General features: G+C 70.4%; 2 protein-coding genes across 5 annotated transcripts; both read right to left on the bottom strand.

The window, feature by feature from the left end:
• Positions 1-44: 44 nt before the first annotated feature.
• MAST1 (microtubule associated serine/threonine kinase 1) lies at positions 45-17,127 on the bottom strand. 4 transcript variants are annotated; one of them, XM_053933035.1, is made up of 27 exons: positions 16,950-17,127; positions 16,311-16,339; positions 15,287-15,375; positions 14,657-14,732; positions 14,012-14,090; positions 13,540-13,706; positions 12,851-12,926; positions 12,079-12,285; positions 11,097-11,198; positions 10,870-10,996; positions 9,863-9,930; positions 9,438-9,523; positions 8,478-8,686; positions 6,474-6,612; positions 6,250-6,382; positions 5,530-5,695; positions 5,040-5,141; positions 4,823-4,945; positions 4,484-4,593; positions 3,926-4,044; positions 3,654-3,835; positions 3,393-3,572; positions 2,531-2,763; positions 2,071-2,193; positions 1,784-1,920; positions 1,559-1,701; positions 45-1,444 (listed from the first exon to the last, which is right to left on the bottom strand). In XM_053933035.1, the coding sequence occupies exons 1-27, from the start codon at positions 16,986-16,988 to the stop codon at positions 795-797; spliced, it is 3,894 nt and encodes a 1,297-aa protein (XP_053789010.1). In that variant the 5' UTR covers positions 16,989-17,127; the 3' UTR covers positions 45-794. The 4 variants fall into 4 exon arrangements, with proteins under 4 accessions (XP_053789010.1, XP_053789011.1, XP_053789009.1 ...); XM_053933036.1 differs by having other exon boundaries at positions 13,540-13,688; positions 16,311-16,342; XM_053933034.1 differs by having other exon boundaries at positions 16,311-16,342.
• A 471-nt stretch (positions 17,128-17,598) lies between these two features.
• Positions 17,599-22,185, bottom strand: RNASEH2A (ribonuclease H2 subunit A). The gene is made up of 8 exons (XM_053933069.1): positions 22,048-22,185; positions 21,318-21,389; positions 20,893-21,019; positions 20,583-20,670; positions 19,723-19,860; positions 18,533-18,620; positions 18,308-18,431; positions 17,599-17,833 (listed from the first exon to the last, which is right to left on the bottom strand). The coding sequence occupies exons 1-8, from the start codon at positions 22,172-22,174 to the stop codon at positions 17,701-17,703; spliced, it is 897 nt and encodes a 298-aa protein (XP_053789044.1). The 5' UTR covers positions 22,175-22,185; the 3' UTR covers positions 17,599-17,700.
• Positions 22,186-26,028: the final 3,843 nt, after the last annotated feature.

Genomic DNA, 26,028 nt, shown 5'->3' on the forward strand with positions numbered 1-26,028 from the left:
CCCCCGGTGTCCCCCCGGTGCCCCCAGCGCAGGACAGCCGGGGCTCGGTGCTGTACAGCCTTTATTGGTCCCCGGGACCCCCCCCGGCCCCCCCTGCCCGGGGGGCGTTTGCATAGCGAGAACGGGGGGAAGGGGAGTGATGATGTCACGGGGGGGTGTTGGTGATGTCACCGGCTTGGCCGGCCCTCGTGTGACGTCATCACCGGGTGGGAAACGGGCCTAAACACACACACACACACCCCCCACCACCTCGGCGGTCACTGCAGCTGTGACATCACCGCCCTCGCACCTCCGGTGACGTCACAGCGGTGACGTCAGCACTCGAAGGCCGCCGGTGATGCCACAGCCGTGACATCATCGATTCCGCAGCGGCCGTGACATCACGCTCGAGGGGATGACGTCACCATCCCCATCCCCTTCCCCCAAGTGACATCAGAGCAGCGCCCGCGCCCCGCCCGTGACATCGGTGCTGTGACGTCATCACCGCTCTGACGTCAGCACCGGGAGCCATAACCGAGGGCAAACGGGAGACCGGGAGGGGGGAAGAGAGGGGCATCACCCTGGAGGGGGTGGGGTGGGTTCGTCCGGGTCGATGACATCACACCGGGGGGGGTGTGCCGGGTCGGTGACGTCACACGGGGGGGTGTGTCACAGTATTAACCCTTCGCGTACGCGGGGAGGGGCCGGGGGGGGGGGCGGCGCGACCCCCGCATGCCTGGGGGGTCCCGGGGTGCCCCCCCACCCTATTTACAGACGGGGGGTTTGGGGGGGGGGGTGGGGGGCTCGGGTAAAGCTCAGCGCCCGGGGGGGCCCGCGGCGCTCCGGGGGTCCCCGGGGGTCGCGCCGGGCCCCACCACCACGATGGGCACCGGGGGTCCCCCCCCCGGGGCCGCCCCCCCGCGCTCGTGCTCCTGCACCGGGCTGAGCGCCTTGGGGGCACCCCGCGCCCCCCTCTCGGTCTCCTCCGGTGCCGCGGGGGGCGGCTCTGCCCCGGGGGGGCCCCCGAGCAGCAGCGGCAGCTCCTGCCGGCCCAGGCGGCGGGCGGGGGGCGCGGGAGGGGGCGGCTCGGCCGGACCCTCGCCGTCCCACTCGGCCAAGCTCTGCAGCGGCGGCTCGGCCGGGAAGTCCTTGCGGGGCGGCTCCAGCCCCAGCTTGCGGGGCGGCCCCGGCGCCGCCTTCTCCGGGAGCCCGCGGCGGGCGAGGCGCGGCGACTCGGCGGCCTTGGGGTGCAGCTTGGCGGGGAAGGCGGGCGGCGAGGCGGCGGGCGGCGAGGGCGTGTGGGCGAGCGGCGAGAGCGGGATGCTGCCGGCCGAGCGGCACCGCGCCGCCCGGTACTGCCGCTGCAGCTTCGGCGACAGCCCCTGCAGGGAGCTCGGCCGCAGGTGCGGCCCCGCCGGCGACGGCGGAGCGCTGGAGCCCGGCGAGCTGCTGGGCGGCGAGGCCCCTGCGGGGAACGGGGTGAGCGCGGGGGGGGGGAAGCACCGGGCACCGGGCGCCGGTGGCCACGCCCCTTCCTCAAGCCCCCGCCCCTTACCGCTCCCGCGGCCCCGCCCCTTACCGGGGTCGCGCGCCCGCGCGTGCGTGGGGGAGGCGGGCAGCGAGTCGGAGGAGGAGAGCGAGCGGCTCAGTGACGTCAGCGAGCGGCTCGTGTGCAGCAGCGAGGCCTGGCGGGCGAGGTGCCGGAACAGCGCGCTGCGCCGCCTGGCGGCCGGGAGGACCGGTTACATCCCCCCGGTGCTCCCTCCCCGGCGCCACCCCCCCGGTGCCACCGCCCGGTGCCCACCTCTCGTGGCCGCTCCCGGTGCCCCCGCGGCGGTTCCTCCGGGCCATCTTGGCGCGGGCGCTGCGGCGCCGCGCGGGGCCCAGGCGGATCGAGGTGTTCTCCAGCGGCGTCGTCGTCACCAGCACCTTCGTCCCGCTCTGGGCGACAGCGCGTCACGGGCGCGACCCCCAACACCCACCGGGCCTCACCCCCCCCCCGACCACCGCCATGACCCCCCGGTGACCCCAGAGCGCGCTGCGACCCCCCGCACCCCATGACCGCCGCCCCCTTCACCCCGGTGCCCCCACCTTGAGGATGAGCTCCACCACCTCGGTGTGCACCAGCCCGTGCACCGGCTCCCCGTTCACGTGCGTGATCAGGTCCCCGGCGCACAGCCCGGCCTCCTGCGCGGGGCCCCCCTCCTCCACGTGCTGCCACCCCCCCCCCAAAAAAAAAAAAACGGCGTCACCCACGGCGCACCTCGGACGCGACACCCCCCGTCCCCCACCTCCCTGTTCCCCAAATCGGGGGTTCCCCAAAACGCACCTGGATGGCCGCGCACCGGACCCCCCCCCCCCCCACACACACACCTTGTCCCCCTCCGTGTCCCCCTCCGTGTCCCCCTCCGTGTCCCCTCGCCCAAGCGACACCGGGCGCTGCCACCGCCGGCAGAAACCCCGTCCCCGCTTGTCCCCGCTCCTGCCCCAAAAATCCCCCCCCCCCCCGCCGTCCCCGTGTCACCGCCGCCGTGCCCCCGGTGTCCCTGACCCAGACGACGTGGTGCACGCTGTACACGTCGCTGTCGCCCAGGTAGACGCGGATGGCGCGGAGGGTGAAGCCGAACTTCTTGCCGGGCCGGGGGATGGCGATGGGCGAGCGCGGCGGGGCGGCCACGGCCGGGGCCAGCTCCCGGCCCGGCGACGAGTCCCGCGACGAGGGGTCCGACGACAGCGACCGCGGGGACATGGGGCTGCCCAGGGGGGACGAGCCGGGCGCCTCCCCTGCGCCCCCAGACCCCGCTGACCGCCACCCAAAAAAAAAAAACCCCAGGGAGAAACCCCCCCCCCCTCCCACTCAGACCCCCCACGGGCACCCACCGGGACCGGGGACACCCCATCCGTGGGACTGGGGGTCCCACCACCCACAGGAACCCCATGGGAGACCCCAAATCCACGGCATCTGGGGTCCCACCACCCACAGGAACTCCCAGCCCCTCTCCCGTGGGGACCCGGGGGGTGGAGGGGTCCCTGGGTGTTTGGGGTCCTTCGGGGAGGGTCCTTTAGGGGGGTCCCGGGGGGATTTGGGGTCCCTGGGAGAATCCCGGGGGCATTCGGGGTCCCTGGGGAGGATCCTGGGGGGATTTGGGGTCCTTGGGGAGGGTCTCGGGGGGATTTGGGCTCCCTGGGAGGAGATCCCTGGGAATAGGGGGGTCCCGGGGGAGATTTGGGCTCCCTGGGGAGGGTCCCGGGGGGATTTGGGCTCCCTGGGGGAATCCCGGGGGGATTTGGGGTCCCTGGGAAGGTCCCGGGGGGGAATTTGGGCTCCCTGGGAGGAGATCCCTGGGAATAGGAGGGTCTCGGGGGGGGGGGGATTTGGGCTCCCTGGGGAGGGTCCCGGGGGTGTCACCCACCGCTGGGGATGATGACGGACAGCGCGGTGGCCGACGCCGACTTGGTGACCTTCCCGGGGGCGCGGGGGCTGCGCTTGTCCCCCCCGGCCTCGGCGGGGGCCACCCCCGGGTGTCGCGGCCGCCGCAGCCCCAGCTCGGTGCGGGGCGGGGGCGGCTCCGCGGCCCGCGGCGCTCGCTCCCCTGCCGGGGGGACGGACACGGGCGGCGGTGAAGGGACCCGGGGGCGCGCCGGGGACCCCTCCCCACCTTCCCGGGACGCACCCGGCTCCTCGCTGGCTCCGTCCGCGCCTCCCTCGCGGCCGCCGTTGCGGGGGCACGGCCGCTCCTCGGGGGGAGCCGCGGGGCGCGCCGGCTCCAGCAGCGCCGAGAAACGGCGGCGGGCGCCCGGTGGGGGGCTGCCCTCGCCCTCGGGGGGCGGCCCTTCCCCCGCCGAGCGGTGCTTCCTGCGGGGAAACGGGCGGGGATGGGGGTTAGGGACCCCCGCGCGGCCCCGGGCTCCCCCCGGCCCGGCCCCGGCCCCGCCAGGTGCGCACAGCTCAGGTGATGCCGTTCTCCAGCCGTGCTCGCGGGCGAAGCCGTCGCGTCTCCCCTCGTCCCGCGGGCGCCCCTTGGGCTTGGGCTCCTGCGAGAGCTGCTCCAGGCTGCTGTACACCTGCGGGAGCGCACCTGGTCACAGCTGGGCACAGCTGGGCACACCTGGGCACACCTGGGCACGCCCACCGTCAGGCCCGAGACCCACGGGACCATCCCAGCCCCCACGCGTCCCCCACGCCCCCAAATTTCCATCCCTCCTCCGCACACCTGTGTCCCCCCACCCCCTGCGCCCACCTGTCCCTGTCCCTGTCCCTGTCCCTGTCCCTGTCCCTGTCCCCTCCTGTCCCTGTCCCTGTCCCTGTCCCTGTCCCTGTCCCCTCCCTGTCCCTGTCCCCTCTCTGTCCCTTTCCCTGTCCCTGTCCCTGTCCCCTCCTGTCCCTGTCCCCTGTCCATCTCCCTGTCCCTGTCCCTGTCCCCTCCTGTCCCTGTCCCCTGTCCATCTCCCTGTCCCTGTCCCTGTCCCCTCCTGTCCCCTCCTGTCCCTGTCCCAGCCCCACCTTGCTGAACCGGGGCGAGCAGGACGAGAACTGCCGGATCTCCACGGGCTCGTCCTCCGTCGTGTCCTCGTCCTCGTACGACGTCACGTGGGGGTACCTGTCCGACCGCGCTGGGGGGGGGCGGGGACAGGTGTGGGCTTGGGGGGGGGCCTTGAGGTGACCCCGGGGTGGGGGGGGGGGGGAGGAACCACAAGGAGAGCCTGGGAGGGGCTGGGGGGGTCCCAGGGGTGATCCAAGGGGAATCCCAGGGATATCCCACAGGGGGTCCCCGGTGGGGGGGAGGGGGGGGGTCCCGGGGCGGGTCTGGGGGGGGGGTCCCGGGGGGGGGGGGTCTCTCACTGTCGAAGTAGCTCGTGTCCTCCTCGGACTCCAGGTGCGGCACGAACTCGGCTTTCTGCCGCAGCAGCCCCGTCCAGTCGAGCGCGGCGAAGAACCCGTGGGCCTTCACCTCCTGAGCCCCCCCTGCGCGGCAGCGCCGGCTCAGGGGGGTCCGGGGGAGTTTTGGGGGGGGGGGGGGTGTCCCGGGGTGGGTGGTGGGGGGGTCTGGGGGTCTCACCCGCCCCGAGGCGCCGCAGCGGGTCCGGCTGCAGGAGGCAGGAGATGAGGTGCTGCGCGTCCGGGGGCAGAGCCTCGTCCCCCTCCGGCCACAGGATCTCGTCTGGCAGGGGGACACGGGGGGGACACGGGGGGGACATGGGGGGGACACGGAGGGGACAGCTGAGCACAGGCCCCGGACCTGAGGTCACCTGCCCTGTGTCCCCCCCCTGCATCCCTGCAGGCCACACCTGAGGTCACCTGCCCCGTGTCCCCCTCCTGTGTCCCCAGGGGCCACACCTGAGGTCACCTGTCCCGTCCCCGTGTCCGTGTCCCCACGCCACCCCATGTGCCCATCCTGCTGTGTCACCTGAGGTCACCTGCCCCGTGTCCCCCCCGCGTCCCTGCAGGCCACACCTGAGGTCACCTGTCCCGTGTCCCCCCCGCGTCCCTGCAGGCCACACCTGAGGTCACCTGCCCCGTGTCCCCCCCCGTGTTCCCAGGGGCCACACCTGAGATCACCTGCCCGAAGAGCTCCTCGGGGGTGTCCCCGAAGAAGGGCACGCAGCCCACCAGGAACTCGTAGAGGACGATGCCCATGGCCCACCAGTCCACGGGCTTCCCGTAGCCCTGGCGCAGGATCACCTCGGGCGCGATGTACTCGGGGGTGCCGCACACCTGGCGACAGGTGGGCTCAGCAGGGGACACGCCCCCGAGGCCGCTGCAGACACGCCCGGTCCCCTGACCCCGTCCCGCCCTGCCCCTGGCACACCTGAGGGCAGCTGGGCACACCTGGGCACACCTGCAGCACCCACCTAGCACACCTGGGCACACCTGCAGTACCCACCTAGCACACCTGGCACACCTGGGCACAGCTGGGCACACCTGCAGCACCCACCTAGCACACCTGGGCACACCTGGGCACACCTGGGCACACCTGCAGTACCCACCTAGCACACCTGGGCACACCTGGGCACAGCTGAAGCACCCACCTAGCACACCTGGGCACACTTGGGCACACCTGCAGTACCCACCTAGCACACCTGGGCACACCTGGGCACACCTGAAGCACCCACCTAGCACACCTGGGCACACCTGGGCACACCTGGGCACACCTGGGCACACCTGCAGTACCCACCTAGCACACCTGGGCACACCTGGGCACACCTGCAGTACCCACCTAGCACACCTGGGCACACCTGGGCACACCTGGGCACACCTGCAGCACCCACCTGCTTGTCGCGGAACTCCCGCGCGTCCTTCTCCATGTGCCCCTCGTACAGGTTGGTCGTGAGGCTCATCAGCCCCATCTTGGAGAGCCCGAAATCCGTCAGCTTCACGTGGCCCAGCGAGGTGATCAGGAGGCTGCGGGGGACGCGCAGGTGAGCCGGGCGGGGCCCAGGTGAGCCGGGCGGGGCCCAGGTGAGCCCCCCCCCCCCCCCAGCCCCGGGCGCACTTGTCGGGTTTGAGGTCGCGGTGCACGATGCCGTAGGTGTGCAGGTACTCCAGAGCCAGCACGGTCTCGGCGAAGTAGAGCCGGGCCAGCTCCAGCGGCAGCGCCCCGATGTGCTTCAGCAGCGTGGCACAGTCCCCGCCTGGGGACACCGGGGACATTGGGGACAGGGGGGACATCGGGGACATCAGGGACATCGGGGACATCAGGGACATCGGGGACAGGGGGGATATTGGGGTATTGGGGACATCGGGGACATCGGGGACACAGGGACACCGGGGACATCAGGGACATGGGGGACATCGGGGACATCGGGGACATCGGGGATATTGGGGTATCGGGGACATCGGGGACACCGGGGACACGGGGACACAGGAACATCAGGGACACCAGGGACATCGGGGACATCGGGGACATCGGGGATATTGGGGACATTGGGGATATTGGGGACACCAGGGACATTGGGGACGGGGGGGACACCGGGGACATCGGGACAGGGGGGACATTGGGGACATCGGGGATATTGGGGACATCGGGGACACGGGGACATTGGGGTATCGGGGACAGGGGGGACATTGGGGATATTGGGGACATCGGGGATGGGGGGGACACCAGGGACATTGGGGACATTGGGGATATCGGGGACATCGGGGATATTGGGGTATCGGGGACATTGGGGACATCGAGGACAGGGGGGACATCAGGGATATTGGGGAAATTGGGGTATCGGGGACATTGGGGACATCAGGGACAGGGGGGACACCGGGGACATTGGGGACATCAGGGATATTGGGGACACCGGAGACATCGGGGACATTGGGGATATCGGGGACAGGGGAGACATTGGGGATATTGGGGACATTGGGGACATTGGGGACATCGGGGTATCGGGGACACGGGGACATCAGGGACAGGGGAGACATGGGGGACATGGGGGAACACCAGGGACACCGGGGACATTGGGGACATGGGGGGACAGGGGGGATGTAGGGACATGTGGGGCACGAGGGGAAGTGGGGACAGATGGGGACGTGGGGGGGGCATGGGGACAGCTGTTACCGCAGAACCCAGCCCCACATCCCCGTCTGCATCCCCGTATCGTGACATCCCGCCCCATATCCCGACACCCAGCCCCATAACCTGATACCCAGCCCTATAACCTGATACCCGGCCCCATATCGTGACATCCAGCCCCATATCCCGACACCCAGCCCCATATCCCCTTTACCCATCGTGATATCCCCACACCCAGCCCCATAACCTGATACCCAGCCCTATAACCTGATACCCGGCCCCATATCATGATATCCAGCTCCATATCGTGACATCCAGCCCCATATCCCAACACCCAGCCCTATGTCCCAAGACCTACCCAGATATCCCGACACCCAGCCCCATATCCCCTTTACCCATCGCGATATCCCCACACCCAGCCCCATATCCCAACACCCATCCTCATAACCTGATACCCAGCTCCATATCCGGCCCCATATCCCAATATCCATCCCCATATCCCAACACCCAGCCCCATATCCCCCTTTACCCATCCCGATATCCCCACACCCAGCCCCATATCCCAACACCCAGCCCTATATCCCAATACCTATCGCGATATCCCGACACCCAGCCCCATATCGTGACATCCAGCCCCATATCCCAACACCCAACCCTATATCCCAATACCTATCCCGATATCCCGACACCCAACCCCATATCGTGACATCCAGCCCCATATCCCAATACCCATCGCCATATCCCAACATCCAGCCCCATATCCCCTTTACCCATCGCGATATCCCGACACCCAGCCCCATATCGTGATATCCGGCCCCATATCCCAACACCCAGCCCTATATCCCAATACCTATCCCGATATCCAGCCCCATATCCCCTTTACCCATCGCGATATCCCCACACCCAGCCCCATAACCCGACGCCGCCGCCCCTATCGCGACGCCCCCGCCCCTATCGCGCCGCCGCCGCCCCTGTCGCGAGGCGCGGCCCCACCTTCCACGTACTCCATGACCATGCAGAGGTGGCGGCGGGTCTGGAAGGAGCAGAACATGCTGACCACGAAGGGGTTCTCGGCGAACGTGAGGATGTCGCGCTCCACGAAGGCCTGCTGCACCTGGTTCCGCAGCAGCAGGTTCTGCTTGTTGATCTTCTTCATGGCGAAGCGCTGCCGCGTGGCCGTGTGCCGCACCAGGTACACTGCCCTGCGGCGGGGGGGTGGGTCAGGGCACGGCTCCGGGACCCCCGGGACCCCCCCGACCTCCCCCGGGATCCCCACCGGGAACCCCACCGGGATCCCAGGTACACCGCCCTGCCGCGGGGATGGGTCAGAGCACAGCCCCGGGACCCCCGGGATCCCCCCCGGGACCCCCCTCGGGAAACCCACCGGGACCCCCAGGTACACCGCCCTGCGGCGGGGGGGGTCAGGGCACGGCCCCGGGACCCCCGAGACCCCCGGAATGCTCCCCGGGACCCCCCCCCGGACCTCCCCCGGGACCTCCCTCGGGAACCCCCCCGGGATCCCCCCCAGGTACACCGCCCTGCGGCGTGGCCGTGTGCCGCACCAGGTACACCGCCCTGCGGGGGGGGGGGTCAGGGCACGGCCCGGGACCACCGGGACCCCCGGGACCTCCCCCGGGATCCCCACCGGGACCCTCCTCGGGATCCCCACCGGGACCCCCAGGTACACCGCCCTGCGGCGGGGAGGGGTCAGGGCACGGCTCGGGACCCCCGGGACCCCTGGGACCCCCCTTGGGAACCCCACCGGGATCCACCCCGGGACCCCACCGGGACCCCCAGGTACACCGCCCTGCCGCGGGGACAGGTCACAGCACGTCCCCAGGAGACCCCCGGGACCCCCCCGGGACCCCCCCCCAGGTACACCGCCCTGCCGCGGGGAGGGGTCAGGGCACGGCCCCGGGAGACCCCCGGGACCCCCCCCGGGACCCCCCTCACCCGTAGGCGCCGTTGCTGATGAGTTTGATGGTCTCGAAGTCGCTCTCACCTGGCGGCTCCTTGGGCCTGGGGACGGCGGCGCGGCCCTGGGGACGCGGGGGGGGGGGGGGACAGGTGACATGGCAGGGACACGGGGGGGGACAGGTGGCATGGCAGGGACACGGGGGGGGACAGGTGACATGGCAGGGACACGGGGGGGGGGGGACAGGTGACATGGCAGGGACACGGGGGGGGACAGGTGGCATGGCAGGGACACGGGGGGGGACAGGTGACATGGCAGGGACACGGGGGCGGGGGGGGACAGGTGACATGGCAGGGACTCGGGGGGGGACAGGTGACATGGCAGGGACTCGGGGGGGGACAGGTGACATGGCAGGGACACGGGGGGCAGGGGGGGGGGACACACGGGGGGAGCCAGCACCCACCTCAGCCCCCTCCTCGGGCTCCGGCGTGTTGGTGCCGCTGCTGTCGGGCTCCTCCAGGTGCAGCACGTCTGGGGGGGACACGGGGGGCACACGTGGGGGTGTGGGGGGGGGGTGAAGGGGGGGGGGACAGGTGTGCCCCTCCATACCTGCCTGTGTGTCCCCGCTATGTGCCAAACCCCCCCACTCCACGACTGTCCCCCACATCTGCACACCCCACACCTGTCCCCTCACACCTGTCCCCTCAGGTGTCCCCACATGTGTCCCCACAGATATCCCCACAGGTATCCCCATGGGTGTCCCCCCATATCTCCCCTCACACCTGTCCCCACAGGTATCCCCACAGGTGTACCCCCATATCTCTCCTCACACCTGTTCCCACCATACCTGTCCCCACAGGTGTCCCCACAAGTGTCCCTACAGGTGTCCCCACCACACCTGTCCACACAGGTGTCCCCACAGGTATCCTCGCAGGTGTCCCCACCACACCTGTCCACACAGGTGTCCCCGCGGGTGTCCCCCCATATCTCCCCTCACACAGGTGTCCCCACAGGTGTCCCCACAGGTGTCCCCACAGGTGTCTCCGCAGGTGTCCCCCCATATCTCTCCTCACACCTGTTCCCACCACACCTGTCCACACAGGTGTCCCCGCGGGTGTCCCCTCACACCTGTCCCCACAGGTGTCCCCACAGGTGTCACCACAGGTGTCCCCCCATATCTCCCCTCACACCTGTCCCCACAGGTATCCCCACAGGTGTCCCCACGGGTGTCCCCACAGGTGCCCCCACCACACCTGTCCACACAGGTGTCCCTGCGGGTGTCCCCCCATATCTCTCCTCACACCTGTCCCCACCACACCTGTCCCCACAGGTGTCCCCACAGGTGTCCCCCCATATCTCTCCCTACAGGTGTCCCCACAGGTGTCCCCACCACATCTCTCCCCACAGGTGTCCCCACAGGTGTCCCCACCACATCTCTCCCCACAGGTGCCCCCACAGGTGCCCCCGTACCTGCGCGTCCCCCCCGTGCCCGGCCCAGCTGTCTCAGCAGGTACCGGGGGGTGTCGGCCCGCAGTGGCCCCTCGGCCCGGCCCGCGGTGGCCACCAGCAGCTGGGACAGCCCCGCGGGGTCGAACTCCTGCCGGGGGGGGGGGGGGACACAGGTGAGGGGGGGTGGGACACGGGCAGGGGACAGGTGAGGGCGTGGCACAGGTGAGGGGGTGGGGACAGGGCCTCACCAGGCACTCGAGCAGGCGCGCGGGCCGGGAGATGATGATGAGGAGCCGCTTCACCAGCTGGGTGATGAAGGCCACCTCCTCCGACTCGGAGCGCTCGTAGGCCTGGGGGGGGGCACGGGGGGGGTCACGGGGACACCTGGGGACACCTGGGGACACTTGGGGACACTTGGGGGTCCCTCGGGCTCGTGCTGAGCCATTGGGTCCCTGCTGGGTCCTTCCGGACCCCGCTGGCCCCCACTGGCCCACATTGGCCACCACTGGCTCTCATTGGCCCCCGTTGTTCCCTGCTGGCTCCCGTTGCCCCCCATTGCCCCCCATTTGCCCCGTTGCCCCCGTTGTTCTCCACTAGCCCCCCGCTGACCCGCGCTGGCCCCTGTTGCCCCCATTGCCCCCCATTGCCCCCATTTTTCCCCATCGTTCCCCTTTGGCCCTCACTGGCACCTGTTGGCCCCCATTGCCCCCCATTTGCCCCATTGCCCCCGTTGCCCCCCGTTGCCCCCCATTTGCCCTGTTGCCCCTGTTGTTCTCCACTAGCCCCCCGTTGCCCCCCACTGGCCCCCGTTGCCCCCCACTGGCCCCCATTGCCCCCATTGCCCCCTGCTGGCCCCCGCTGGCCCCTGTTGGCCCTCATCATTCCCCATTTGCCCCGTTGCCCCCATTGCCCCCCGTTGTTCTCCACTAGCCCCCCGCTGCCCCGCGCTGGCCCCCGTTGCCCCCATTGCCCCCCGTTGCCCCCATTTTTCCCCATCGTTCCCCTTTGGCCCTCACTGGCACCTGTTGGCCCCCATTGCCCCCCATTTGCCCCATTGCCCCCATTGTCCCTGTTGCCCCCATTGCCCCATTGCCCCCATTGCCCCCTGCTGGCCCCCGCTGGCCCCTGTTGGCCCCCATCATTCCCCATTTGCCCCATTGGCCCCCATTTGCCCTGTTGCCCCCGTTGTTCCCCACTAGCCCGCCGCTGCCCCGCGCTGGCCCCGCTCACGTCCTGCAGCAGGCGCTCCATGTTCTCCTGCAGCTCGCAGAAGTAGCCGGCGGTGATGAGGCCGAGCCGGGCCGTGGCCAGGCAGTCGCGGGCCAGCTCGGCCAGCTGGTGCTGGATGAAGCTCAGGGCGCCGTCGGCCAGCGGGGTCCCGCCGGGGCCGCAGCCCCGCACGAACTCCTCCAGCCGCTCCTGCATCTGCGCCGTGGCCTGCGGCACCCCGGGGTGACCCACGGTGACCCCATGGCACCCAGAGTGACCCACGGTGACCCACGGTGACCCCATGGCACCCAGAGTGACCCACAGTGACCCCACGGCGACCCACGGCGACCCACGGTGACCCCACGGTGACCCACAGTGACCCACGGTGACCCCATGGCACCCAGAGTGACCCACGGTGACCCACGGTGACCCCATGGCACCCAGAGTGACCCCATGGCACCCACAGGGACCCCACGGCGACCCACAGTGACCCACGGTGATCCACGGCGAACCACGGTGACCCCGTGGCACCCACAGGGAACCCAGAGCCCCCACGGTGACCCCATGGCATCCAGAGTGACCCACGGTGACCCCACGGTGACCCCATGGCATCCAGAGTGACCCCATGGCACCCAGAGTGACCCCACAGTGACCCCATGGCACCCACAGAGACCCCACAGCGACCCCATGGCACCCACGGTGACCCCACAGCTGCCCCATGGGCACGCACAGCCCCCCCCGGGGCACCCCAGGACCCCGTAGCGCCCCCCCCCCCCAGAGCCCCCAGCCCCACCTTGGGGAACCTCTCCTTGTACACGTGGTTCATCATCACGATCTCGTTGTCGTGGGACGAGGGCGAGCGCCCGGGGCTGGCACGGGGGGCACAGCTGGCACCCGCGGGACCCCCGGTGTCCCACCCACCCACCCCCCCCACCCCCAGCACCCCCTCCTCGGCACCCCCAGGACCCCCTACCCCCCCCCCCCGTTCCACCCCCCGATGGCCGCGGCGTCGCCCCACTGCCCCCCGAGTTTGGGTGAGCCCCAAATCCTGGCCCCTCCCTAAACCCCTGCTGGCCCCAAATCCCCCCCCCCCAATTATGGACCAACATTCCCCCCAAATATCCCCCCCCAATTCCCCCCAAATCCCCCCCACCATCCCCCCCAATTGCCCCCAAATCCCCCCCAATTCCCCCCAGTTTTCCCCCAAATCCCGGCCCCTCCCTATCCCCACAATGCCCCCCCTGTCCCCAACCCCACAAAGAACCCCCAAATCCCCCCACCACCCCCCTCAAATCCCCCCCACCGCCACCCCCCCAAAATCCCCCCAATTTCCCTGCAACCCCCCCCAATTTCCCCCCAAATCCCCCTCCATCCCCCCCAAATCCCCCCCAATTCCCCCCAAATCCCCCCTAAAATCCCGCCAATTTCCCCCCAAAATCCCCCCTAAAATCCCGCCAGTTTCCCGCCGGTGCCCGGGCCCACCTGAGGCTGCGGGAGCGGGGTCGGGGGGCGGCCGCGCCCCCCCGGGCCCCCCCATCCTCCTCGGCGAGGCTCTCGGAGCTGCCGAAGTGGCGGGAGAGGAAGCGCAGCTCCTCGGCCGTGGGCTGCGCCGGCAGCTGGTGCAGCCGCTCCTGCGACGAGCACGAGGACTGCGCGCCCGCGTCACCGCCGGCACCGGCTCCGCGGGGTCACCCCGAACCCACCGGGACCCCAGATCACCCCTGACCCCCGGGACCCCCATGTCACCGCACCCCGGGACCCCCCAAATCACCTCTAGACCCCCAGAACTCCCCCCGTGTCACCCCCCAGCCCCTTTTGGACCCCACATCTCTCCCCAGTCCCCCCCCCAGACCCAGCACGGACCCCCCCCCCCCCCCCGCCCGTCCCCCCCAATCCCCAGCCCGTCCCCCAGCCCCCGGGGGGGTCTCGGGGGGTCCCGGGCCCCCCGACTCACCGAGACCGTGGAGCTGGGGGTGTTGGTGCCATAGCCCGAGGAGGGCAGCGAGGCCAGCGACCAGCGGCGCCCGTCAGCCCTGGGGGGGGGGCGGTTAGGGGACCCCCGGGACCCCCCCGGGACACCCCGGGACACCCCCAGAGCCCCCGAGACCCCCGGACACCCCCGGACACCCTCCCCCCGGACACTGGGGTCACTCCCCGGACATTGGGGACACCCCCGGAGCGCAGTGACCCCCCCCCGGACCCTGAGGTTGTCCCCGGAGACCCCCACTCAGCCCCCCCCCCCCCCGGTGTCCTCAGAGACCCCCGGTGTCCCCAGCCCCCTCAGCCCCCCCGGTGTCCTCGGTGTCCCCAGCTCCCCCTCAGTGTCCCGGTGTCCCCCTCAGCCCCCCCGGTGTCCCCAGCCCCCCCCCCCGGTGTCCCCAGAGACCCCTCCTCAGCCCCCCGGGTGTCCTCGGTGTCCCCCTCAGCCCCCCCGGTGTCCCCGGTGTCCCCAGAGACCCCCCCCAGCTCCCCCGGTGTCCCCGGTGTCCCCAGCCCCACTGAACGCCCCCGGTGTCCCGAGCCCCGCCGGTGTCCCGGTGTCCCCAGAGACCCCTCCTCAGCCCCCCCGGTGTCCCGGTGCCGCCCCCGCCCCGCTCACCGGCGGGACGCGCCGAAGGAGAAGTGCGCGGGGGCGCTGGGCGAGAAGTTGCGGGGGCTGTCCAGGGGGCTGTTACCTGGGCAGGCAGGTGAGGGTGACGTCACCGCCCCGCCCTGTCAGGCCACGCCCTCCCCCCCCCGCGAGCGGGTGGGCGGGGCCAAGCCATTGGGACACGCCCCAGGGAAAAAGGGTGGGGGGGGGTCCCCACAGGTCATTTGGGGGGGGGGTCTTGGGGGGCTCCCGGCAGTTTGGGGGGGGTCCCTTTGGGGGGGGGGGTCTGGGGGGAATTTGGGGACATCGGGGGGGGGGTTGGGGACAGCGGGGGGATTTGGGGACACCGGGGAGGGGTCGGGGGGCTCCGGTGGGTGTGGGGTCGCCGGGGGGGGGTCGGGGGGCTCCGCTGGGTCCGGGTGACTCTGGGGAGGGGTCGGGGGGCTCCGGTGGGTGTGGGGTCGCCGGGGGGGTGTCGGGGGGCTCCGGTGGGTGTGGGGACACCGGGGGGGGGGTCGGGGGTCACCGGGGGGTGTGGGGGGGGGTCGGGGGGCTCCGGTGGGTGTGGGGTCACCGGGGGGGGGTCGGGGGGCTCCGGTGGGTGTGGGGTCACCGGGGGGGGGGGGTCGGGGGTCTCACCGATGTGTCCGGGCAGCGGCGAGTGGGGCCGCGGGAGGGTGGGGGAGGTGCTGGTCAGGATCAGGCTCTTCCGGTTGCTCGTGCGGCAGCTGGGGGGGGGTCGTGGGGTCGTGGGGGGGGGTCAAGACCCCCCCCACACACACACGGACACCCCCCCCCCACCGCCACGTCACAAGGCTGGGGGAGGGGGGCACCCACAAACCCCCCCCCACCCCCCAAAAAATGTCGAGGGGCAAGAACGGGGAGGGGGAGGGGGGGGGGGGGGGGGGGGGGGGGGGGAGGATGAGGATGAGGATGGAGGGTGAGGAAGGAGGGGGGAGATGGAGGATGAGGGTGAGGATGAGGATGAGGATGAGGATGAGGGTGAGGATGAGGATGGAGGATGAGGATGAGGATGAGGATGAGGATGACGGTGAGGAAGGAGGGGGAGATGGAGGATGAGGATGAGGATGGAGAGTGAGGGTGAGGATGAGGATGAGGATGGAAGGGGGACAAACACGAGGACGAAGGACGGTGAGGATGAGGATGAAGATGAAGATGAGGGTGAGGATGAGGATGAGGATGGAAGGGCGACAAACACGAGGACGAAGGACGGGGAGGATGAGGATGAAGATGAAGATGAGGGTGAGGATGAGGATGGAAGGGCGACAAACACGAGGACGAAGGACGGGGAGGATGAGGGTGGAGCAGGGGAGGAAGGTGGCGAAGGATGAGGCTGAAGGCTGAGGATGGACATGGAGGCTGAGGATGAGGATGAGGGCGGCGCGGGAGGAAGGCCGAGCCCCCCCGGTACCTCTTGGTGCGGCGGAACATGCTGCTGCCCGCCAGGATCGGCATGGGGGGGGGGCTCCGGGGGGGGGGTTCCGGGGGTCCTGGGCGGCGGCGGGGATTTGGGGGGGGGGGATGTTTGGGGGGGGGGGGGCCCGCGGCGGCTGCAGTGGGCGGGGCCTGGGCGGGGCAGGGGGCGTGGCTTGGGGCGCAATGGGGGGGGGCACGGGGTGTTTTTTGGGGGGGGGGGTCTCACCTGCTGCTCTTCCGCGGCAGCGGCAGATCCTTCTGCAACGGGGGGCAACGGGTGGGGGGCGGCCCGGACCCCCCCCCGCCCCCGGCACCGGACCGACCCCGCGGGGGGGGCTCCGCGGCCTCCGTGTCCTCCCCCCCCCCCCAAATGGCCGAACCCCACCGGATCGGGCGGCCCCGGACACCCCCGGGGCCCGCAGCGCCCTCCGGTACCGACCCCGCATCGCCCCCCCCCCCCCCCCCCCCCCCGGTGCCGACCGCGCCCGGATCGACCTTCCCGGTACCGGGGCTGCGCTGCCGCACCCCCCCCCCCCCCACCGCCCGGTACCGCCCTGCGGACGGGCCTGCAGTCCCCGGTGCCGATCCGATCCCTCCGGTACCGATCGCCTCATCCCAGTTCCGGTGACCCCACCGGGACCGATCCCCTGCATCCTCCGGTACCGACATCCCGCCCGGTACCGACCCCCTGCCGGTAACCGTTACCCTCCCGGTACGGACACCCCACTGCCCGAGCCCGGTACCGATTCCCGGTACCGAACCTCCGGTACCGAACCCCCGGTAGCGATTCCCGGTACCGAACCTCCGGTACCGAACCCCCGGTAGCGATTCCCGGTAGCGATTCCCGGTACCGAACCCCCGGTACCTGCAGCCGCCGCCGGCGGATCACGCCCGAATCGTCCATGGCGCCGGTGCCGGTGCCGGTGCGGGGGGGTCCCGGTACCCGCAGCCCCCCCCCCCCCTTTCAGCCGCCCTCCGCCATCACCCGGGACCCCCGGGAGGCCCCGCCCCCGGGCCACGCCCTGGCCACGCCCAGCCCCGCCCCATCCCCCCGGTCCCGGTGCTCCCCCCGCTGTCCGCGGTGCTGAACGGCGGCGGGGAGGGGTCTGCACTCCCCCCCCCCCCCCGCCCGTAATTTGGGTCGCCACGACCCCCCCGCCCCATCAGAGCCCTCCCGGTGCTGAACCCTCCCCCCCCAAAAAAAAAAACCAAAACGGGCCCTAAACGGGGGAGGGGGGGGTGCTCGGGGATTGGGGTGCTCCGGGACCCCCCGCCCCCCCCCCCCGGTGTGACCCCCCCCCATCAGACCCCCCCCCCCTTAATCCCGGGATTGAGGCCACGGCGCTTCCCGGGCCTTTGGCCGGGGCTGATTAACCCTGGGGGGGGGGGCACCGGTGGGAGGAGCCCGATCCTGGGGTGGGGGGGGGGTCCCACAATCCCCCACCCCCCAAAAATCCCTCAGCTCCAGCAGCCCCCCCCCCAAAAAAAATTAAATAAATAAAAGAGATTCGGGGTTGTTTGAAATGGTTTATTAGGAAACAATCAGCTGGGGTTGGGGGCCCGGTTTTTTTTTTTTTTTTTGGGGGGGGGGTCTCCCCTTTTTTTTGGGGGGGGGGTCACAGCTCGGCCAGGGGCCGCAGGCTGCGCTCCTGGAAGAAGCGGTGGGGGGGGCGCCGGGGGGGGCTCCGGGCGAAGTAGGAGAGCACCGAGGGGGGGGCACCGGGGTCCTCGGCGGGGTCCTCGTCAGCCCTGGGGGGGGGGCGGGAGGGGAGGGTCGCCCCCACCCTGACCCCCCCCCCCCCCAGTTCAACAGGGACCGTCCCCCTGGGACCCCCGCCCCAGGACCCCCCCTGTGCCCCCCCAGGACCCCCCAGTACCCCCCCGTACCAGTGCACCGGGACCCCCCCGGACCCCCCGGACCCCTCAGGACCCCCCCATACCACTGCACCGGGTCCCCCCAACAGCCCCCAGTGCTCCCCAGATCCTCTGTGCTCCCCCCAGGACCCCCCTGTGTTCCCCCCGGACCCCCCAGGACCCCCGTGCCCCCCCATACCCCTGCACCAGGACCCCCCCGGACCCCCCAGACCCTCCGTGCTCCCCCCAGGACCCCCCTGTGTCCCCCTCAGTACCCCCCAGGACCCCCATGCCCCCCCGTACCACTGCACCAGGACCCCCCCCGGACCCTCTAGGACCCCCCAGGACCCCCCCAGGACCCCCCCGTACCACTGCACCGGGACCCCCCCCCTCTGCAGCAGCGCCTGCGCCGTGCCCCAGCTGAAGCGGACGAGGCGGGGGAAGCCAAAAACCGGCTCCAGGTTCCTCCTCAGCCACTCCTTGGTCTTGGGGTCTGCAAAAAAAAAAAAAAAAAAAAAAAAAAAAAGGGGTGGGGGGGGCGTCAGGGGCACCCCAAAAATTGGAAACCCCCACCCCACACCCCCCCGCGCTCACCGTTGGGGTACCCGGAGCCGTAGTCGCGGTCGGGGTCCCCCAAATCCTCCACGAAGTTCCAGTGGAGCACGGCCCGGTCCCGGGCGACCTTGGGGGGGCACGGGGGGGGCTCAGGGGGGGCTGGGGGGGCTCACGGGGAGTGGAGGGTCCTGCCCGCCCTGCCCCCCACCCAGCAAAAGCCAGCGGTGCTGGAGGAAATGTGGGGGGGGGGCCTGGGAAGGGAGGGAGGGTTTGGGGGGGTCAGGTCAGGGTTTGAGGGGTCAATTCTGGGGTTTGGGGGGGTCAGTTCAGGATTTGGGGGGGGTCAGGTCAGGTCAGGGTTTGGGGGGGTCAGGTCAGGGTTTGGGGGGGTCAGTTCAGGGTTTGGGGGTGTCAGGTCAGGATTTGGGGGATCAGTTCAGGATTTGGGGTGTCAGGTCAGGGTTTGGGGGGGGTCAGTTCAGGGTCTGGGGGTGCTGCTGGTGGGGGGTCAGTCCCGGGGGGGGTGTCAGGTCAGGATTTGGGGGGGTCAGTTCAGGATTTGGGGTGTCAGATCAGAATTTGGGGTGTCAGGTCAGGATTTGGGGTGTCAGATCAAGGTTTGGGGTGTCAGTTCAGGGTCTGGGGGTGCTGCTGGGGGGGTCAGTTCTGGGGGTGTCAGGTCAGGATTTGGGGTGTCAGGTCAGGATTTGGGGTGTCAGATCAGGGTCCGGGGGTGCTGCTGGGGGAGGTCAGTCCCGGGGGGTGTCAGTTCAGGATTTGGGGTGTCAGTTCAGGGTCTGGGGGTGTCAGTTCAAGGTTTGGGGGGTCAGGTCAGAATTTGGGGTGCCAGGTCAGAATTTGGGGTGTCAGTTCAGGGTCTGGGGGTGCTGCTGGGGGGGGGGTCAGTCCCGGGGGGTGTCAGTTCAGGATTTGGGGTGTCAGGTCAGGATTTGGGGTGTCAGTTCAGGGTCTGGGGGTGCTGCCGGGGGGGGGGGGGGTCAGTCCCGGGGGGGGTCAGGTCAGGGTCTGGGGGGTCAGTTCAGGATTTGGGGTGTCAGATCAGGGTCCGGGGGTGTCAGGTCAGGATTTGGGGTGCCAGGTCAGGGTCCGGGGGTGCTGCTGGGGGGGGTCAGTCCCGGGGGGGGTCAGTTCAGGATTTGGGGTGTCAGGTCAGGTTTTGGGGTGTCAGTTCAGGGTCTGGGGGTGCTGCCGGGGGGGCTCAGCCCCACCTTGGCGCAGATGCTGGCCGCGCTGACCACGGGGTACAGGGCGTCGGCCTTGGGGCGCACGGTGACCCCCAGCCCCGGGAAGCGCCGCCGCAGCCTCGCCTCGTACTTGTCCGCCGGCCCCACCGTGTCCACGAACACCTGCGGGACCCCCAAACCCACCGGGACCCCCCAAAATCACCCCGGGACCCCCCAAACCCACCGGGACACCCCAAAATCACCCTGGGACCCCCCCGAGTCAGCCTGGGACCCCCAAACCCACCGGGACCCCCCCGAATCAGCCTGGGACCCCCAAACCCACTGGGACCCCCAAATCACCCTGGGACCCCCCCCGAATGACCCCGGGACCTCCTCGAATCACCCGGGGACCCCCAAACCCACCGGGACCCCCCCCAAATCACCCCAGAACCCCTCAAATCCACTGGGACCCCCCCAAATCACCCGGGACCCCCAAATCAGCTCGGGACCCCCCAAATCACCCGTGAGGGAAACTGAGGCACCGAGGGGAACACCAAAGTGGCGTCCCCTCACCTCCCATTCCCCATTCCCGGGGTGGCCCCAGGCCCCCCAAAATCCCACCTGGGCCACCCAAAATCCCACCTGGGCCCCCCCAAATCCCACCTGGGCCACCCAAAATCCCATCTGGGCCCCCCCAAAATCCCACCTGGGCCCCCCCAAATCCCACCTGGGCCACCCAAAATCCCATCTGGGCCCCCCCAAAATCCCACCTGGGCCCCCCAAATCCCACCTGGGCCACCCCAAATCCCACCTGGGCCACCCAAACTCCCACATGGGCTCCCCCAAATCCCACCTGGGCCACCCCCAGCCCCCCAAAATCCCACCTGGGCCCCCCCAAATCCCACCTGGGCCACCTGCACCCCCGAGTCGAGCGCGAACTGGATGAGCTCCGTGGCCGTGTCCTGGGACAGCTCGTTCAGGTTGTACTTGGCTCTGGGGGGGGGTTCGTGGGGGGGGGGCGTCACCCCCAAATTGCAAGCCCACCCCCCCACCCCCCCCCCCCAGCACCCCCAAACTGGGGGGTGGGGGATGCAGGAGGGTCGGGGGCACCCAGAGGTGCTAAAAGAGGGGGAGGGGGGCTCCCTGAGAATCAGGGGAGCCTGGGGGGGTTTGTTGTTTTTTGTTTTATTTTGGGGGAGGGTCCGGGGGTCTCACCGCTGCTGCATGCAGGCCGAGATGTGGTCGGGGGGCAGCACCTGCAGCGCCCACCCCACCAAATCCCCCGCGGCCTCCAGGAGCCCGAAGCGCCGCTCCCGCTCCGCCTCCGACAGCGTCTTCGAGTCTGGGGGCGTCCGGGGGCTGAGGGGACCCCCACAGATACCCCCAGACCCCCCGGGACCCCCACAGATCCCCCCGGGACCCCCGGAGCTCCCCCGGGACCCCCACAGATCCCCCCGGGACCCCCACAGATCCCCCCAGACCCGCCGGGACCCCCACAGATCCCCCCGGGACCCCCACAGATCCCCCCAGACCCGCCGGGACCCCCACAGATACCCCCAGACCCCCACAGATACCCCCGAGACCCCCGAGATCCCCCCAGGACCCCCACAGATCCCCCCGGGACCCCCCGGGACCCCCACCTGCCACCCCCAGCGCCTCCAGTTCCTCCAGTTTGTCCTCGGGGCAGTAGCAGATCGCGTAAACCATCGGCCCTGGCCGGACACGGCGGGTGAGGGGGCACCGGGGCACCGGGACCCCCAAACTCAACCCCCGGGGCACCGGGACCCCCAAACTCAACCCCCGGGGCACCGGGACCCCTCCCACCCAAACTCCGGACCCCCAAACTCAACCCCCGGTACACCGGGACTCCTCCCACTCAGCCCCCGGCGTACCGGGACCCCCAAACTCACCCCCCGGTGCCCCGGGACCCTCTCCACCCAAACCCCAGACTCCCGAACTCAACCCCCGGTGCACCGGGACCCCTCCCACTCAGCTCCCGGGATACCGGGACCCCTCCCACCCAAACCCCCGTGCCCCGGGACCCCTCCCACCCAAACCCCGGACCCCCGAACTCACCCCCCGGTGCCCCGGGACCCCTCCCACCCAAACCCCGGACCCTCAAACTCAGCCCCCGGTGCCCCGGGACCCCTCCCACCCAAACCCCGGACCCTCAAACTCAGCCCCCGGTGCCCCGGGACCCCTCCCACCCAAACCCCGGACCCTCAAACTCAGCCCCCGGTGCCCCGGGACCCCTCCCACCCAAACCCCCGACCCCCGAACTCAACCCCCGGTGCCCCGGGACCCCTCTCCGCGCCGCGTGCAGCCGCCCCCCCGGCCCGGTTCCCGGCGGGAATCCCCTCCCGGGCTCACCGAGCACCGGCCCCCGGCCCGCCTCGTCCACGCCGAGCGCGCAGGGCCGGCGGCGGCACGGGCCGGGCACGGCGGAGGCGAAGCGACCCCCGCCCGCCGGGTCCCGCTGCAGCGCGGACAGCGCCATGGCGGGGCGGGGCGGGGCCGCCGTGGGCGGGGCTTAGCCGGGCGTGGCCACAACGAACGCCAATCGGCGCGCGGGCGCGGCTGAACGGGGCGGGGTTTAGTGTAGTGGGCGGGGTTCGGCGCGGGGGGCGGGTCACTCGAGAGTGGCGCCATTGCGCGGGGGCGGGGTTTGAGGGAAAGGGCGGGGTTTGAGGGAAAGGGCGGGGTTTGAGGGAAAGGGCGGGGTTTGAGGGAAAGGGCGGGGTTCAACGGAAAGGGGAGGGGTTTACCGGAAAGGGGAGGGGTTTAACGGGCCCGGACGCCCCTCCGGGCGAGCCAAACGGGGGTCCCGGGCTCTGTGAAGCACCGGGAGAGACGCGGGGTGCGGGGCCCGGGGACGGGCTGCGGAGCCCCGGATGGGGCCGGGGGGGGGTCCCCGGGATGGCGGGGGCGGGCAGGGCGGTCCCGGGAAATGCGGGTGAGCGGCGGGGGTGCCCCGGAAACCTCGTGTGTGTGTCCCCCCCCCACCCCCCTCACCCCCGCGTCCGGGAATCGCGGCCCCGGGGGGGTTCCCGGAACAGCCCCGCCCTCTCCCGCCTGCCCATATATGGGCACGGTTGCGTCAGCGGGGAAAGCCCCGGCCACGCCCACTTCCGTTGACGCCGGTGCACGCGGGGGGCTTCCCACGGGAGGGGGAGGGGGGGAACACGCGCGACCCCGCCGCTTCCCCCCCCCCCCGGTTCAGCACGAGCAGAGCCGTTATCGCAATTATCATTATTATTATTATTATTAATTAAATACAAACGTACAAAAAAAAAAAAAAAAAAAAAAAAAAAAAAAAAAGCAGCGACAAAGAATCGCCCCCCGCCCCGGGGGCTGCTCCCCACCCGGGGGGGGTCTTGTAAACGTCACGAGGGGGATCCCCCCCCCCAAAAAACACCCCCCTTTGGGGTGCGCGCTCAGCCCCTCCCGGCGGAATCCTCAATTTGGGGGGGGGGGGCGCTGAGGCGCCCACTCAGAAGCGGGGGGGGGGGTCCCCAGGTCCAGCTGGGGGGGCTCCAGGCCCTGTTTGGGGGTCCCCATCCATCCCCCAGGCCCCGTTCCCGCAGGTCCTGGGGGGGGGGGGGGGGGGGGGTTGGGTCCTGCCGGTCCCTTCAGGCCGCTCCGTTACGGGGGTCCCCCATCCTCGGGGGTCCTTTCGGGGGTCCCCAGCTCCTCCAGGTCCACCTTGGTGTGGGGGGGGGGGGGTCTCTCGTGCGGAGTCCCCCCTCGCTGTGCCCACGGGGGGGGCCGTGTCCATGGGGGTCCCACGGTGTCCCGGGGGTGGGGTGGGGTCCCAGCCCCTCCGTGCCCAACCGGGAGCGGGGGGGCTCTCCGCGGAAGGAGCCAGCGCTGCCCCGAAGCCCCCTCGGTGCCGGTGCCCTGCGCCGCCGGGACGGTTCTAGAAGCCGAGCGCGGCGCCGGGGGGCAGCGGGCAGCCCGAGCCCGCGTGGTCCCGCACGGAGCCGCGGAGCCGCCGCACCTGGGCCCGCAGCCGCGCCGCCGTGGCCGCCAGCTCCGCGTTCTGCGCTCGGAGCCCCCGGACGCGCTGCTCCAGCCGCGCGATGCGCTCCAGTTTCCGCCGCCGGCACCGGCTGGCCGCCAGCCGGTTCCGCAGCCGCCGCCGCTCCGCCTGCAGCCTCTCCGGGGAATCCGGGCCCGGCTCCGCCGCCTCCGCTCCGGGGACACCCGGGAAGGATCCCCCCATCCCCGACGCCGCCGTCGTCGTCAGCGCCGGCGGCTCCGGGAGAGCCACGTTGGGCGGCCCCGGTTGGTGCAGCTCGTCCAGCGCTTGGGCGAAGCTCCCGGTGAAGCCGTCGCGCTCGCCGGGACCGGGGTAGAAGAAGCTGCCGCTACCGGCGCCGCTCGCGAAGAAGCTGCCGTCGGGGCACGGCGCCGGTTTGAGGCCGCGGAAGGGTTCCTGGGCGGGCGCCTGCTGCAGCGGCCCCGGTAAGGCGCCGTAGTCGGGCTCGGGGCGGCAGAAGCCGCCCGGGAAGGGCGCGGGGCGGTAGAACGGCGGCTCCATCCGAGCGGCCGCACCGGGAGCGGCGGGACTCGAACCCGCGGCCCCGCGCTGCCCCCCGCGCCCTTTATAGCCGCGCGCGGCGGAAGCGCGCCGCCATTGGCTGGAGAGGGGGGGCGGCGGACACGCCCCTTCCGCGTGGTCACGCCTCCTCATGTATAGACACGCCCCCAGCGGGAAAGGGGCGGGGCCTGCGGGTATTTGGGGGGCACAGGTGGGAAAAGGGGGGGGACAGGTGAGCAAAGGGGGGGGGACAGGTGAGCAAGGGGGCCCCAGGACCCTCCAAAACTGCCCCAGGACCCTCCTAAATCACATCAGGACCATCCTAAATTACCCCAGGACCCTCCTGAATCGCCCCAGGACCCTCCAAAATCGCCCCCGGACCCTCCAGAATCCCCCCAGGACCCTCCAGAATCCCCCCAGGACCCTCCAAAACAATCCCAGGACCCTCCTAAACCGCCCCAGGACCCTCCAAAGCAATCCCAGGACCCTCCTAAATCCCTCCAGGACCCTCCTAAACAATCCCAGGACCCTCCTAAATTGACCCAGGACCCTCCTAAATCCCCCCAGGACCCTCTAAAACTGCCCCAGGCCCCTCCTAAACCGCCCCAGGACCCTCCAGAATCCCCCCAGGACCCTCCAAAACTGCCCCAGGACCCTCCTAAATCCCCCCAGGACCCTCCAGAATCCCCCCAGGACCCTCCAAAACCACCCTAGGACCGTCCAAAACAATCCCAGGACCCTCCAAAACAATCCCAGGCCCCTCCTAAACCGCCCCAGGACCCTCCTAAACCGCCCCAGGACCCTCCTAAATCCCCCCAGGACCCTCCAGAATCCCCCCAGGACCCTCCTAAACAATCCCAGGACCCTCCAAAACTACCCCAGGATCCTCCTAAATCCCCCCAGGACCCTCCAGAATCCCCCCCGGACACTCCTAAACTGCCCCAGGACCCTCCTAAACCGCCCCAGGACCCTCCTAAATTGATCCAGGACCCTCCTAAATCCCCTCAGGACCCTCCTAAATCACCCCAGGACCCTCTAAAACAATCCCAGGACTCTCCAAAACTACCCCAGGATCCTCCTAAATCCCCCCAGGACCCTCCTAAACCACCCCAGGACCCTCCAAAATCCCCCCACCCTCCAGAATCCCCCCCGGACCCTCCTAAACTGCCCCAGGACCCTCCTAAATTGATCCAGAACCCTCCTAAATCCCTCCAGGACCCTCCAGAATCCCCCCCGGACCCTCCTAAACTGCCCCAGAACCCTCCAAAATTGCCCCAGGACTCTCCAAAACAATCCCCAAACCTTCCTAAAGCACCCCAGGACCATCCAAAACAATCCCAGGACCCTCCAAAATCCCCCCAGGACCCTCCTAAACCACCCCAGGCCCCTCCAAAACAATCCCAGGACCCTCCTAAACTGCCCCAGAACCCTCCAAAATTGCCCCAGGACTCTACAAAACAATCCCAAAACCTTCCTATATCCCCCCAGGCCCCTTCTAAACCGCCCCAGGCCCCTCCAAAATCCCCCCAGGACCCTCCAGAATCCCCCCCGGACCCTCCTAAACTGCCCCAGGACCCTCCTAAATCACCCCAGGACCCTCCAAAATCACCTCAGGACCCTCCAAAACTGCCCCAGGACCCTCTAAAAACACCTCAGGACCCTCCTAAACCACCCCAGGACCCTCCTAAACCACCCCAGGACCCTCCAAAACAATCCCAGGACCCTCCAAAATCCCCCCAGGACCCTCCTGAATCCCCCCAGGACCCTCCAAAACTGCCCCAGGACCCTCCTAAACCGCCCCAGGACCCTCC

The sequence above is a fragment of the Vidua chalybeata genome (assembly GCF_026979565.1).
Source record: "Vidua chalybeata isolate OUT-0048 chromosome 33 unlocalized genomic scaffold, bVidCha1 merged haplotype SUPER_33_unloc_1, whole genome shotgun sequence".
Taxonomy (NCBI): Eukaryota; Metazoa; Chordata; class Aves; order Passeriformes; family Viduidae; genus Vidua; species Vidua chalybeata.

What these genes read in the sequence shown, in the direction of transcription:
- MAST1 (XM_053933034.1), bottom strand. Translation starts at nt 16,988, where the DNA reads ATGGACGATTCGGGCGTGATCCGCCGGCGGCGGCTGCAG. An exon ending in CCCCGCTCCCGCAGCCTCAG is followed by an intron (nt 12,927 to 13,539) that starts GTGGGCCCGGGC and finishes CCCCCGTGCCAG; the next exon opens with CCCCGGGCGCTCGCCCTCGT. An exon ending in CGCGCGGGCGCGCGACCCCG is followed by an intron (nt 1,445 to 1,558) that starts GTAAGGGGCGGG and finishes CGTTCCCCGCAG; the next exon opens with GGGCCTCGCCGCCCAGCAGC.
- RNASEH2A (XM_053933069.1), bottom strand. Translation starts at nt 22,174, where the DNA reads ATGGCGCTGTCCGCGCTGCAGCGGGACCCGGCGGGCGGGGGTCGCTTC. An exon ending in CGGGGGTGCAGGTGGCCCAG is followed by an intron (nt 19,861 to 20,582) that starts GTGGGATTTGGG and finishes GGGGTCCCGCAG; the next exon opens with GTGTTCGTGGACACGGTGGG. An exon ending in GGGGGGGTCCCGGTGCAGTG is followed by an intron (nt 17,834 to 18,307) that starts GTACGGGGGGGT and finishes CCCCCCCCCCAG; the next exon opens with GGCTGACGAGGACCCCGCCG.